General features: G+C 36.1%; 2 protein-coding genes across 4 annotated transcripts; one reads left to right on the forward strand and one right to left on the reverse strand.

Moving 5' to 3' along the window:
* Positions 1-5680: 5680 nt before the first annotated feature.
* On the reverse strand, positions 5681-6976 carry LOC147928780 (uncharacterized). Its single transcript, XM_087486272.1, has 3 exons — positions 6786-6976; positions 6287-6348; positions 5681-6117 (listed from the first exon to the last, which is right to left on the reverse strand). Exons 1-3 carry the CDS (start codon positions 6974-6976, stop codon positions 5681-5683), a joined length of 690 nt encoding a protein of 229 aa, XP_087342398.1.
* LOC104744010 (serine/threonine-protein kinase TIO) lies at positions 6662-14440 on the forward strand. Of its 3 annotated transcripts, none has more exons than XM_087485324.1 (23): positions 6662-7000; positions 7206-7295; positions 7399-7473; positions 7578-7670; positions 7776-7850; positions 7941-8033; positions 8422-8485; positions 8574-8658; positions 8810-8882; positions 8956-9024; positions 9139-9219; positions 9377-9449; positions 9534-9686; positions 10224-10359; positions 10579-10750; positions 10893-10994; positions 11072-11566; positions 11747-12889; positions 13040-13273; positions 13381-13524; positions 13623-13703; positions 13798-13986; positions 14080-14440. In XM_087485324.1, exons 2-23 carry the CDS (start codon positions 7206-7208, stop codon positions 14329-14331), a joined length of 3972 nt encoding a protein of 1323 aa, XP_087341450.1. In that variant the 5' UTR covers positions 6662-7000; the 3' UTR covers positions 14332-14440. The 3 variants fall into 3 exon arrangements, with proteins under 3 accessions (XP_087341450.1, XP_087341452.1, XP_087341451.1); XM_087485326.1 differs by having other exon boundaries at positions 6662-6902; XM_087485325.1 differs by having other exon boundaries at positions 6706-6913.
* The last annotated feature ends 264 nt before the right edge of the window (positions 14441-14704 follow it).

A 14704-nucleotide genomic window follows, 5' to 3' on the forward strand; every position in this document is an offset into this window, starting at 1 on the left:
CAAACAGTTAAGGATTCGCCTCTAACAAGAGTAAAAAGGGATCATACCGGAACACAAAATCACACCAAGAACCCTAATTTTATGTCTAACATCAAATTACTCAATTTTTGCCCAAATTAAAAGCACCCTAATAATAAAACAATATGCGATTTCCTACTATTGTACTGAGAAACTTACCTTTGGATACCAATTGATTCAATCTCTTCCTATTTAATCGATCCCAACTTCGTTTCGGATCCATCTCCAAATCGCGGATTCGATTCTGTCTATCGCGATTGGCCTCCGCCTTGTGCAATCGCCTAGCTACTCATCTCCAAATCCTTCGATTCCAAACCTCCAGATTCCAAATCCATCGATTACATATCACACGACGTTTCCCCTTTTCGATCGCGAGAGAGAGAGAGGAAAACAAAAAAAATCGAGCTTCTCATTTTTTTCCTTTGTATTATTTTTACGACCAACAACAACCCGACATGTATCATCTCTTCAACCATAATCGGGTATACTATATTAGAGGCGCCCTGAATTTTTTCTTTTGTTCTTATTTATTTTTTTGAGTCAAAAGACTAAGAACCCCTATATGATACTGCCGATAAAGAAGGTCTAAGATATTCGAGACCCACTTGAACCTTTCAACGCCACAACTAACAAGTAATTAAGCTAAAACAAAGCTTAATACTACACGAGTTAATCCAAACATAAACCATAACTCCACCCCAAACTAACAAAGAAAAATAGTCGAGAAGAGAAACTTAGCCCAAACAAGGGAGTCTAGATCCCAAAAGAGGGAAGCTACTAAATCTGAGCAACTGATGATACCAAATCTTAACCGATTACAATCTGATCAGAGCAAACAGGGGACACAAGAATGGAGAGGGGAGAGACGAACGAAATACCAAGATAGAGAAACGTCAGAGATCCAATGATGCATAGATTTGTCGATGAAGGAAGGAAGAAGAGCCGTCGCAAGAAGAAAACAAGGGTCTCCACTGTCGTGTGTACTCAACAAAGTGAAACAACAGATAGATATGAGCCTCCACTCTGTGAATCGCGAACAGAAACGGCGGCCCGAGCACACTAGCAACCAAACAGATCCGAAGAATCCGGAAACAAGGACAAAAACACACTAGATTTCGAGCTCAAAATCTTCGGATTCACATTGCCAAAATTCTCCACACTTCCACAACCGCAGAATACAACAACAAGAACTGAAAACTAAGCATGAAATTAAAGAAGATGATCGACACCGGTGCTATATGAGCCACCACACGCCGGTCAAAGGGTTAACAAAAGCTTTGTGTTAAAAGGAGGCAGAAAAGTAGGATTTTTATTTTAATGATTGTTACTATATACGTCCGAAATCCTTTTACAATTTTCCTTATTTTACCAATTTGTTATTTTCAACTTTTAATATATATATATATATATATATATATATATATTTTTTAAAAAATAATCGTTCTAGAGGTTTTAAGTTAGTAAGTTATTATTTTGTAATTCTAACTACTACAAGTTGGAGTTTGGGGAAAAGCCTACTTATTTACTTAAGTACCGCAATTTCAGTATTTCACAAACAAACTTTGTATGTTCAAACATTTGCATTATTCTTTGTCACACACATATATATATATATATATATATATATATATTTTTAAATCTAAACAATTGTCAAACCATATATTCACAAGATTAACGTTATCAAATCTAACTCTAGTAAACGACAAGAAAAAAGAAAAAATATATATATTACTAAATCTATCTCGTAGCATACCAAAACTAAATGATATATATGGTTAAAACTAAATGATATCTAAAAACTAAACTAATTATCATAAAAATGTAAACTTATCCAATCATTTCTATATAGTCGGTTTTAGATTATGACATATATAGCACAATATTGTCGACATGATCTCAATAAATAAAACTAAGTTGAATGAAAACGGATAACATTTTATCAATTGATATTGGTTCGGATAGTCTTGTCATGTTTTGTTGCATGCTTGCAAACCCAACCCATACCTATGGTGGGATATGTACTCCTTCAAAATCCAATACTAGCGTACAAAACTTTTCAACTATCATTTATCATAACCCATTTTGTACAACATTATTATATGTACTCACATCAAAAGGGATGATTTTATTGGTTAGAGTTGTTGTTGTATAAAATTTCATTCATAACGTTCTTAAATCATATAATTAAGGCGGTTGGATATTTCGTGATAATGATGGCTTTTATGTTACTCTAGAACAAGCATAAGAAGAATGCAAAAATAACATACTAGTATAGAGTGAAATGCAAGCCTTAATTATTGCTATGCAAAATGTTTGAAGTTGTGGCTATAAAAAATGTTCATTCTGAAAGGGATAACAGCCAAGTTTCTGATCTTCTAGATAGTACAAGCATCAATTTGTAGTGTTCAATTGGACTCGAAAAATGAGAAAATGGAGCCACAAGTTTGAGATGCTTAAATTCAATTTGGATATGAAGAAGTGGTAATAAGAGTGTGGACATGCTGGCAAAAAAACCCCATCCCAGAAGATTTTTCTTTCTACTATCATACTTTATGTTCCAAATTCTCTAGTTTCAATGTGACGTTGTGACCATACTCTTTCTCACTAATCAAGTTTTATTGGGTTAAAAAATAAATTAATTGATAAAGTATTGGCTATTAAATTTGAAAAATACTCTATGGTTTTTGAAAAAAGTGTTAATTAAAAAGGTTAGTTGGAAGTGTTTTTATGAGAATTCTCATGACTTTTAAATTTACTAAAATTGATTGAAAAATGTGGTTTGTAAGATTATTTTTGTTTTAAACATCCACACTTCACAACCTTCAAAGTTATATTTCCAATAACCCCACACCAAAAAAAAAAATCAAAATACTAAAATCAAATTTGACGGTTTAAACATGAATCAATCTATTGATTAGAATGAGGTTGAATAACAATAGTCAGAGTGTTAAAATATCTGATAAACCAAAAAGAACATATGAATTATGAAAGAAGAATAATTTGGATACTTTTGATTCATCGATGACTTTTACAATCCATCCACGGTCTTATTTTCAACTTCGATAAAGTTTATAAATATATATATATATATATATATTTTTTTTTTCACTGGTGTACTATTATTATTAATTAAAGCCAAAGAAAACCATACAATGCTTGGTTATAAGTAAACCAAGACAAACATGGGCCATTATTTTTAACTGGACCTGAAAGTGAAAACCAAGTCCAACAAAGAAAACCCTTAAGCTAAGATACCTAAAACGCACATATCTCTAACTCTAAAGGTGGAAGCTTGCCGTCATCATCGAACTTCATCACCGTCTTGGTTACGCCGGTTTTCATCATTCGCCGGTAAAGAGGAAACAAGAAAGAATGATATGGTAATTATATGAAAAAACTAATGATTCTCAAAACAGCAACTGATGACCTCTGAATTGAAAGCTCGATACACCCCGGCAGAGGCTTTATTCTTGGAAAATGAGCGCCCAATATATCATAGCTATATGAGATTTTCCTTGAACCTTAGACAAAAGATAAAAAAAACATAATAAAAAAACGATTGAAAACGGCAACTAAAGCCCGACGAAAAACAAGAAAGTGAGTCTCTTGCTCTCGGGAGATAAGCCGACCACCACCGCTAAACGTAGCCAGTCGATGCCGGAAACAGAGCCAGCCAAAGGTGCTAATCGGAGTCACCTATGCCGGAAACAAAGCCAGCCAAAGGTGCCAAACGAAGCCACCTATGCCGGAATCACAACCAGCCATCACCGCAAAAGAGACGGACGATGCAGATGGTGAAGTAACAAAAAGTTTCTCTCTCTAAAAGATGCGAGAGAGTGAAGAGAGATAAACCCCAATTATATTTTTCTCCTACCCATCTATCTATATCTTTCTATATATACATTTGGGAAGTACATCTAGCAAATAAATCATGAACTTGCCATCTATTTACAAAACTGTTATTGTATTAACTTTTTTGATTTAACTAATTACAATATAAATCATATCAAATTGGGATTCTTTATTTCAATATTATCTTTCCATAAAACTGCAATAAACAAATTAACTTTCCTTCGATCTGATGGACGTTGAGATTTCCGATTTATCTTCTTGATTCGGAAATATTTTAACCGTCCAACATATCTTCAAAATCAAAACAAAGAAACAGCATTTACAACCAAAATATCTCATATTCCACTAATATTCTATCAAACCAAAATTGTACTCATTATCTCCCTTATTATTCGCTAACTCTAATATTTTTTCTCCTTAAACGGATCTCATTTACTCGACCTAATCATAATCCTATAAATATGTAACATTGCCAACCCAACTTAACATAAGCAACCACACTCATACAATACCCACAAGAAACCGTAAACACTTTTCCATCACCAATGGCTGCTACTTTTGCCTTCCTATGGCGTGTGAATCTCTTGAGTTAATTGTCTCAGATTCTCTGGTAAGAACAATTTCTCTAATTCTTTTGCTAATGAAACAAATCCACATGTTCTCACGCGGTTCAACTAATGCATTATTTATATCTACACATTATAGGGCAAAAAAATTCATGCATCAGTTAAGAAGGAGTTGGTTACCAAGTATGCGAATAGGCTCCCTGTTGGTAACTATATTTAGCTTTGTCGTTTCAACAAAACTTATTTGAATGTCTGTCAAAGCCAATTGATTAAATTGTTTGAAAATAACTTCAATTTTAAAAACTGATTTCACAGAACCTAATCATCTTTCTAATACAAACTTTAGTGATAAAAAGAAATAAATTACTAACCTCAGTCTGGAATAAATTTGAAGACGCTAAGTGATGGTACTAGTAGATTCACCAGCCACTGAACTTCACTCTGAGGAAACAAACAACAATTAGTTATATAAAAAACAGTATCAGTAAGGTTTATATGCAGAATTTTAACAGGTTCATCAATTACTCACCATCTTAACTTTGAGATTGATAAACTTTTACAGACACTTTGGTTAGAGATTCCTTAAAATTTCAATCTACCCTGCAAAGTACACCATTAGTCATTAACATTATTTAAAAAAAAACATGTTTCTTAAGAAATCTAGAAATCTGTATTGTTAGAAGAATCCTCAAACGACATCCATATCAGATAAGTAATAATCAATGGCCGACTTTAGTGTAAGACGCAATCCTCACCGAAACTCTTCCCAAAATTCAAACAACCTACAATCTGATTAACAACCAATCTATTACCATCTCTCATTACAGAAATGATTGGACATTGGAAACCCAACATCAAATTCGGAAGTAATTAACATAAAAATCAACAGAAAAATATATAAATTTACCTGGAACAATTAGATTACTTTGAATAGATCTGTAATTGAGGGAATGAAAACGCTCAATTTTTTTTTTTGATGAAGCATGTTTTTAGATGTAAAACGAGAAACTAAATTATTCTGTTGTTATATTAAAAACGATGAAGAATCAAAACAATGGAATTTTGATTACTCAGGCTTACGAAACCATATAGACGGAGATGATAAGGAAAGAATAATCGATCGAGCTGAGATCGAGACATAAAACAAAATATTTTTTTTTTTATTTTTCGGACAAAAAGACATCAGACCAATATTTTTGGGTCCGAACAAGCCTAATTTTTTTTTTAACAACAAACCAATTGACTCAAACAAGCCAATTGGGGAAAGAACAACTAACTAATGTAACCACATGAGGTTGAGTACGAACTTGTCGTGCTAATCGATCCGCAAGTACATTTGCATTCCTAGAGATCAAGGTTAACGAGAAGCTTGAGAATTCCTCCATATCCACCTTTATGTCGTCGAGATAGGCAGAGAAAGTCGCCCAATCATCTGGTGAGGACACCATCATCACCAAATCTGAGTAATCTGTGAGAAAAGCTACCTCTTTGAATTCATGTCCAATCATACAACGTAAAGCCCACACAAAGGCTTCAACCTCCGCGTGAAGTGGGGAGAGACTCCGCCTAAAATTTGAGGCACCCATAATCGGAGAAGCATCGTGAGCCCTCATACACACCCAACCTGCACCCGCAAACTTGTTTGTGTCCTTCCAGGAACCATCCACAAAACAACGGAAACCTGTATAAGCAGCAGGAAGGGAGGAAACTCCCCGGACCACCCGAGGATTGGGTCAAGTTGGAACAATAAATCCCTCCTCATCTTCAACCTGGGCCGCGGACCAGGCTATTGCCTCACTGGCCGCCCACTTTGCAATCTCATCCGGTTTTTCTACCACATTTTTAAAAACCTTCGCATTTCGCGCTTTCCAAATGTTCCACATAATCCATGGAAAGGCTACCACCTGAGTCCCTGTAATATATTATGTAATACTATTATCTCTACATTGTAAATGAAAAAGAACAATTAAAAAATTGTATATTTGTTGACTAAATTAAATTTAATGACCAATAAAGATATATATAATAAACAACAACATGTAGTCAATAGAAATTATACACTACATAATTATAGTACATTCAACAAATACAAAATATATTATTTACATATATATATATGTAATATAATAAATAAATTATATTTTCTATTTTTTTAATTAAAAATATAGACCGGTGGATATCTAGTTTTTCTTTTTAAAAATAAAGAAATAAATAAACCGGAAATTACGATTTGTGGTTTTTATAAGGTTTGAGAGAGTGAGAGTACCCTAATACGGGTAGGAGTACAGATTTTTCCCTCTTTTTGAATTTCAAAAGTTTCCGTTTCTCTCTCTCCCTCTCTCTACATACATTGATCCCACCGATCTCTCTACGTTTAGCCGCCGAAGACCACCTCCTCCGCCGGAGTCCCCAGTTTTTACCATCTCCGTTCCGTCACCACTTCGCTTATTCCACGCATCTTTCTTCGTGAGCCACCGGTTCGATTCAGTATTCGTGTTTACTTTCCTTAATCTTCGATTTCCCTGTTTCAGTCCGAACATCTGTTGATTCGTTTCCGAAATCAGGTTTTGGATCTGCGTTTCTATCTTAATTTGATGTTTCCTGCTATTTAATTCGCTAAACAAGGAAGAAATCGGAACGCAACCTAGTTTAGAAACGTTTCTAAGCTTTTGATGGAATTATACTAAACATAGACTCTCAATTCTGCTGTATCTGGGTCTGGGTACCGTGATTTACCGTTGGAACCTAAAACGCTGCTTTATTTGACAGATGGGTGTCGACGATTATCATGTGATTGAGCTCGTCGGTGAAGGCTCTTTTGGAAGGGTTTACAAAGGAAGACGGAAGTATACCGGCCAGGTAATAAAAATTGTTGGTTTATCCTCTTCATTATCATCTGCTACTTCACTCAGCTTATCATATAATATCTTAATTTGGTCAATTTTATCGTGTTTTGGTCCAGACGGTGGCGATGAAGTTCATCATGAAACAAGGAAAGAGTGACAAGGATATACATAGTCTAAGGCAAGAAATCGAGGTCAGGAAATCTCTCAAGTCCTTGGGCTTACATGCTTCACTTCATTTGAGACCTTCAATTTTGATCCCATTGGATTTGACCAACAATTTTTTTGTATGCCTCAGATATTGCGGAAGCTCAAGCATCAGAATATAATTGAAATGCTCGACTCCTTTGAAAACGAACGAGAGTTCTGTGTTGTCACTGAGTTTGCCCAAGTACTTTTCTCACTCTTGTTTGTAGAATCTAAAGAACCTGATTTACGAAGCCTTATACCTATATGTTGAAATAATGAATCATGATGGAACGCCTAAAATTCACAGGGTGAACTGTTTGAGATTCTTGAGGATGACAAGTGCCTTCCGGAAGAGCAAGTTCAAGCAATCGCAAAGCAGTTGGTAACACGTTTTTGGCCAACATGGCTCTTATTTTTTATATCTGGTTTCCCCTATTTTATGGTTAATAAGACCATGTCGAAACTTCTTCAGGTAAAAGCATTGCATTACTTGCATTCTAACCGTATAATTCATCGTGACATGAAGCCACAAAACATTCTTATTGGTGCTGGGTCTGTCGTTAAGGTGATATAACCTTCCTTTTGCTGCTTCCAGGAATTAAGTTTGAAATGCTATTTCTATGCTTTCCACACACATCAGTTGTTCGTATTGTTGTTTCTTAAAGATAAGAAATATTTACAGTACGATTCTTCTACTCTTCTTATGAGTACCAGGTTACGTACTAACTTCTTGAACAATGATTTACGACCCATGGATTTTTCAGTCTATGATTGTTTCAGAAAATTAAGTTTATCATATAAGTACTGCTAGACAAGGATATGACTAGCCAAGATTCTCATATAATTAGCTAAATATAAGTAGAAACAAAAGTACTTTTCAATGCAGCTTGATACATGATTTTCTCTTACTTCACTTTGGCATCATCTTACTTGTCTCGCCTTTGGTTTTTCAGCTATGTGATTTTGGTTTTGCTCGAGCTATGTCCACCAACACCGTGGTTTTGCGATCCATTAAAGGTTAAACATCTATATTATCTTTAGCCGTATTAATGAATGAATAACCCAATAAGTTGCTCCTTGTTATTAATCCAAAATCTTACATCAGGCACTCCTCTGTACATGGCGCCAGAGCTTGTGAGAGAACAGCCATACAATCACACTGCCGACTTGTGGTCACTTGGTGTTATATTGTAAGTGGAGAAACTCATCTGAGTTGTCGTACTCCTATTTTTAGAAAAGCTGTTACATATATAACTGTGATGATTGTGATGGCCCATTATTGTGTTATGCACATTTCACTGCACTTGAGATGGTTCTAATTATTTTCTTGTGATACATCAGGTATGAGTTATATGTAGGTCAACCTCCGTTCTACACCAATTCTGTGTATGCTCTCATTCGTCACATTGTTAAGGTATATCAATCTTTTCGTATATGTCCATAGTCTATGATAAACGTTTGAGCTAACATTTTAGTGAATCTTCAAGGATCCTGTCAAATATCCTGATGAAATGAGTCCTTATTTCAAAAGCTTTTTGAAAGGATTACTCAACAAGGTGATTTTTCTTTTTTTTTTTTCCTTTTTTAAGCTGTCCTATAAACTATTTATTGATATGTTTGAGACTATACTTGAACTGGATGGGTTAAAATGTTTGTCTAATGTGAAACAGGTTCCCCAAAGTCGATTAACCTGGCCTGCTCTCCTTGAGCACCCCTTCGTTAAAGAATCACAAGAGGAAGTTGAAGCCAGGGTAATGATCTGATGTTGTTGACTTTATACTTTGCAGCTTGAGTCTAATGTACAGAGCATTTCGTTAAAACTGTCGTGTTCATACAATGTAAAGGATTTGAATTTGGAAAATGTTGTTGGAATAATAGATCACTTAGAGCCTTTAACCGCTTGTTCAGGAAATGCATACTGCAGTAGTCGACCATAAGGCAGCTTGGATGCTCAAAGGAAATGGAGGGCAGCAGAAAAATGGTTTGATTTTCTTCAGTTTGTGGTTAGAATCAATTTCTCATTTTATTATTTCCTTTATTAAATATATAGTGTTATATGTCACAGAAAAGTGCGACTCTGTGACCCCGGTTGAGAAAACTTCTGCTACAAGAGTTCTAGCTAACGTTCAGTCAGATACGAAGAGTGCTGTCAAAGTAAATTCTCCACCACCTGAGGATTTTCTCGGATTCCCAACCCAAGAGGAGATAAAAAGTTCAGGTAATGAGACATGCTATTTGTAAATCTCTGCTTTTTAACTTTGAGAATTAAAGAGTTATCCAACAGATAGATCCAGCGATGTCAACAATTTATGTATATATATGTGCATACTGAGATCTATTTCTAATTATCATATCCATATCAATCTAACAGGCATAAATTATCATCCTTTCATTGTTGATTATGGCCAAATGCATTTTCTTCTTCATCACAGCATGTAGTCAGTATGCTCTATTGTTCTAGTTTTACAATTCTTAGAGCTTGATTTTTACTATGGTGTCATGCTATGCTTGATGTTTTTGTTTAGATTTAACACATACGCAGTTCCTTTTTCTTTCTTCACGTTTTGTATATTTCATATACATACGCAGTTCTCCATTTGTATATCTGCTTATCTTAAAAGATGTGTCGGAAAATTTACATACTTTTTTCTATGTGTGAAACAACTTAAGCTGTCTTTGGAGTTTCTATTGCCTTCTTTCATAATGGACCTATATATCATCCTCATTCATGCTTCGGTTTTTTTCCCCGTTTCAGGTAATGCAACACTAGACAGATTGGAAAGTACATCCCGCACTGTTAAAGGTGCAAAAGTTATAGGTGAAGATGATAAAGCATTGGATCTTCTTTTGCTGTCACTGGAATATATTTCAAAATCGCCTGATTCTAAAAGGTAAAAGTTGGTGTATAGGCTGTTCTTTTATTATATAATGCTGTGCTCCTACTTGATCATAAGGACGGGAACATAAATAGGTTTCTTACATAAGATAGAATCTAAAACAGGGTTGCAACGCTCTGGTTTTATGATCTATTACTCCCTTCCAGTAAATTGTTTTAATTTATGATATTTTTGCATACATGCATATTCACATTTTCGTTTATGGATGTGCAGGGAAAAAGATGTTGCTTGTTCTGTTCAGTCCCTCAGGATCATTTCCAATTTGGTTGCAGCTCGTGCCATAGTTTCAGTTGGACTGATTGAGAAATTAACATGTGCACTGCTAGACTTTACTGACGCTCTTGTTGGGATGAAATCATCCGAGTTCAACAACATAATACCAAAGGTGAATTCTCTTGACCAAAATTTCTGGCAAGTGTTTGATTAGATACCTACTGTACTTTATTTTTGACAGTCAGCCTGCTTTCCACAAGCAGCAGGCAACTTTTTTTTAATGATTTTGTAACACCAACTTATTTCTGTATCAGAGTCTTTCAGTTACTAAAAACTTGGTAGGGCATATTGAAGGCAATAGCATACATAGTTCCTACATCAGGCACTGGACCAAAGTAGTGGAAATTTTCGTACAGGTGACCTTCTTTTGGTTGCATAAGACTCTTGTGATATTAAACGACATGTACTTATTTAGTACTTTATGTGGATGTAGGTCGTTGGATGGGAAGAAGAGGGGACTGGTAGAATTATATATGAGGCATGTTCCTGCATCACAACGATGTTATCTCGAGTTGCCGAAGATCTTAAATCTTCAACTCCTGATTCTGTTTCTGAACAGATTTTGGAGCACGCTAACATGTCTCGCATAGTTGATCATTTGTGTCTTTGTTTGGCTTCTTCTGGGTCGAGTTTAGCTTCTGGCTCTTCACAAATGTTAGCAGCTTCCTGTGAAGCTTGTAGAGCAATATGGATCCTCATAGATACTTCCGAAACATTCTTCAAGAACGATTCTATGAACATATTTCCTCTAGATGCTTTACAAAACCGTCTTTCTCAGTATGACAACGGAAACAGTGAGTGGGGTCCGTTATCTGAGAAACTTGTGGATACAGTAACAAGAGCATATCTCCGATCAAAGCATGTGCAAGTTGCTATTGGTCATTGCCTTCACCAACGAGTGGAGGCTCCCTTGGTTTCTGCAATTCAGGTGATTATGTGATGTTCCTCTTCTTGTTTGGCTATCCTAAAAATGTTGTTTTAGGTTGTCTGGATTCACCAAGTTACATGATAACTTGTTATTTTCGTCCACAGCTATAATTGAATTTGTTTTTCTTTCCGCTCTTTAAACTTAACTGGAAACTGCTTATCAGCTTATGTAATGCTTCAGCTTTTGTCAAGATGCTGCCTTCACAATGGAATTATGCCTAGCATGCTTTGTGGTCTTCCCAGTTCACTGCCTATTACGACCGTAGTCAGTGGTGGAGAGGATGGTACAGTTATTTCAGAAATATTTTCTATACTATCATATGCTTCATTATCAAGCAAAGACCAACAAACAGGAGAAAAAAATAACTTCGAGGGCAGACTAAACAATCTGGTGTTCCATTCATGCCTTCTGTTGGCAACAGTTGCTCAATGTTTGAAGCTAACTGGGAGAAATTCTGCCCTGTTAATGCTTACAAATTCTCCAAGGAAGCATTTACATCGTCTCTCTGCTATAGCCAATCACATTGCCTCAGATGATAAAATTGAAGCTTCTCTTCAGAATCACTCTGCTTCAGCTATGCTTGCTCTCGCATCTATTCTCTCTCTTGAAAAAGGATCTTCTGCTGAATCTTCTGTCTCCGAGATTGCGGTGCCTCTGATACCTCGAGCTACTAAGCTTTGTTATCATCTTAGGCCTATTCCAAGTAATGAAGGTGAAGTCATCTCTCATTCTGCTAAGTTTACCAGATGGCACGGACTTCTGGATGGATGTATCGGTTTATTAGAATCCAGATTGAAGTGGGGAGGACCTTTAACTGTGCAACAGCTTATTGCTAGTGGAACACCATTGCTTCTTATCAATCTGTTAGCTGGCAAACTTTCAAATGCTTCCCCAGATGACATCAAGAAAACACCCAACTGGATTGGCTTGTCGCCCGTTGGTGTTATATGGGCCATTTCGTCCATATGCCACTGTCTTTCGGGTGGCACTTTAACTTTCCGTCAGGTTCTTGTGAAGAATGAAAACATGAAAATGATTACTTGTTTATTATCTGATGCTCATATCAAGCTAGTAAAGACCTGGGGAGGTCCTGGGGGAGGAAAGGATGGAGTTAGAGAGACAATAAATGTGATAATAGATCTCCTAGCATTTCCTTTTGTTGCTGTACAAAGTCAACCAGGTCCATTATCTGCCACTGCATCTGTAAATAGTGGATTCATTCTCAACATGGGCTCTCCAGGTGTCAGAGTGTGCATGGAAGATAAAGATTTGCTAAAGGCTATAGAAGAGGATATGGACAAATACATAAAAGTCCTCATGGAGGTTAGTTCTTCAATTCTGATTCCTTGATTTTACATACTTTTGTTTAAATGTTGATTAGTGGCTTGTTTCACATGATTCATTAGCTGAAATATCGTTGTAGACATATTACAAGATCAATCAGTGATGTCTTTGTTTCGCTGAATTTTTCAGGTGGGAGTGCCGAGTTTAATCCTTCGTTGCTTGGAACACTTGGATTTAAAAGATTTAGTGAGGCCTGTTGCTTTTCTTGCCAAATTGGTGGGTCGTCCACGTCTCGCAGTAGAGCTTGTTAGCAAAGGTTTGTTGGATCCTAACAGAATGAAAAAATTACTCAACGGTTCGAGTCCAAGAGAAGTCATACTTGATATTTTGATGATCATATCTGATCTATCGAGGATGGATAAGGTCAGACACTGGATAAACACATGATGCATTCTATTTGTTACATTTGCTTAGACACAGGATAGTGAACTAAACGATGTTATCAAATTCTTATTGTTGTCAACATACAGGGTTTCTATAAATACATCGGCGAGTCTTCTGTTCTGCAGCCTTTAAAAGAATTTCTTACTCATTCAGATCAAAATATACGCGCAAAAGCTTGTAGTGCTCTTGGTAACATGTGCAGACACAATGGATATTTCTACAGCTCTCTGGTAAGTTACAGCACTGGGATTCTTTTACTTTGACTTTGAGAGATCAATGTTTCAAAGAATGTTCCTTCTTACACAGTGTGCATATTTATTATGTGCAGGCTGAACACCAAATCATCGGCCTCCTCATTGATCGATGTGCTGATCCGGACAAAAGAACACAGAAATTTGCTTGCTTTGCTGTAAAATCCTAACCAACTGCAATTATCTCCATTTCCATAACACTATTGATCAAATTTTGAATGAATGCCTTTCCGTTTTCTTTTTTTTTTCCAGATTGGAAACGCTGCTTACCATAACGACACTCTGTATGAAGAACTCAGACGATCTATAACGCAGCTAGCAAACGTTTTGACCACGGCTGAAGAAGACAAGACAAAAGCAAACGCTGCTGGTGCATTGAGCAACCTCGTTCGAAACTCCAACAAACTCTGTGAAGATATAGTTTCCAAAGGAGCTTTACAAGTTAGTAACAACTACATACGATTAATTTTGTTGGTCACAATACATGGATTTCTAGTGTCTAATTTCACGTATTTTCTTGGATATTGTGTGCAGACGTTACTGAGGCTGGTTGCAGATTGCTCGGCTCTTGCCCTGAACCCGAGCAAGAAAGAGACAGCAAGTGAGTCACCGCTTAAGATTGCACTCTTCTCATTGGCTAAAATGTGTTCAAACCACCAGATTTGCAGACAGTTCGTAAAGTCATCAGAGTTGTTCCCGGTCATTGCAAGGCTTAAACAATCCCCCGAGGCTAACATTGCTCACTATGCTTCAGTAATTGTTGCCAAAGTCGGTGGTGATTCCTAAGAAAAGATACTTTCCCTGTAAATCTATCGTGTTTACTTTTGTATTTGTAGTCTTGTTATTACGTTGAAAATCGTTTAAGAAAATCTAAGCCGCAGTAAATTGCAACAAATTACTTGTATCGCTCTCTCTATTTAGGTGGTTGATACAATTCAAAAAACTTGATTGTCTTGCTAGATTCAGTTTGGGAACTTAGAAATAAACTATCGAGAGGAAGAAAAACCAGTGGTTTATCTGGCTTCCATTTACGATTAGTTTCACTAACTTAGGATGCATTGCATGTAACCAAATGGACCTCACAACTCTGCATCAGATGCTTAAAGCAACGTATTACAAAGACTACGAGGTTCCTAGTAAGCTCTCTTTTTTAGCAATG

This window comes from Camelina sativa, chromosome 14, assembly GCF_030686135.1.
Source record: "Camelina sativa cultivar CO46 ecotype springtype chromosome 14, ASM3068613v1".
In the NCBI taxonomy this organism is placed as follows: domain Eukaryota; kingdom Viridiplantae; phylum Streptophyta; class Magnoliopsida; order Brassicales; family Brassicaceae; genus Camelina; species Camelina sativa.

What these genes read in the sequence shown, in the direction of transcription:
- LOC147928780 (XM_087486272.1), bottom strand. Translation starts at nt 6,976, where the DNA reads ATGTTCGGACTGAAACAGGGAAATCGAAGATTAAGGAAAGTAAACACG. An exon ending in GAGAGATCGGTGGGATCAAT is followed by an intron (nt 6,349 to 6,785) that starts GTATGTAGAGAG and finishes AATATATTACAG; the next exon opens with GGACTCAGGTGGTAGCCTTT. An exon ending in GGAAAGCGCGAAATGCGAAG is followed by an intron (nt 6,118 to 6,286) that starts GTTTTTAAAAAT and finishes CTGCTTATACAG; the next exon opens with GTTTCCGTTGTTTTGTGGAT.
- LOC104744010 (XM_087485324.1), top strand. Translation starts at nt 7,206, where the DNA reads ATGGGTGTCGACGATTATCATGTGATTGAGCTCGTCGGTGAAGGCTCT. An exon ending in ATCTATCGAGGATGGATAAG is followed by an intron (nt 13,274 to 13,380) that starts GTCAGACACTGG and finishes GTCAACATACAG; the next exon opens with GGTTTCTATAAATACATCGG. An exon ending in AGAAATTTGCTTGCTTTGCT is followed by an intron (nt 13,704 to 13,797) that starts GTAAAATCCTAA and finishes TTTTTTTTCCAG; the next exon opens with ATTGGAAACGCTGCTTACCA.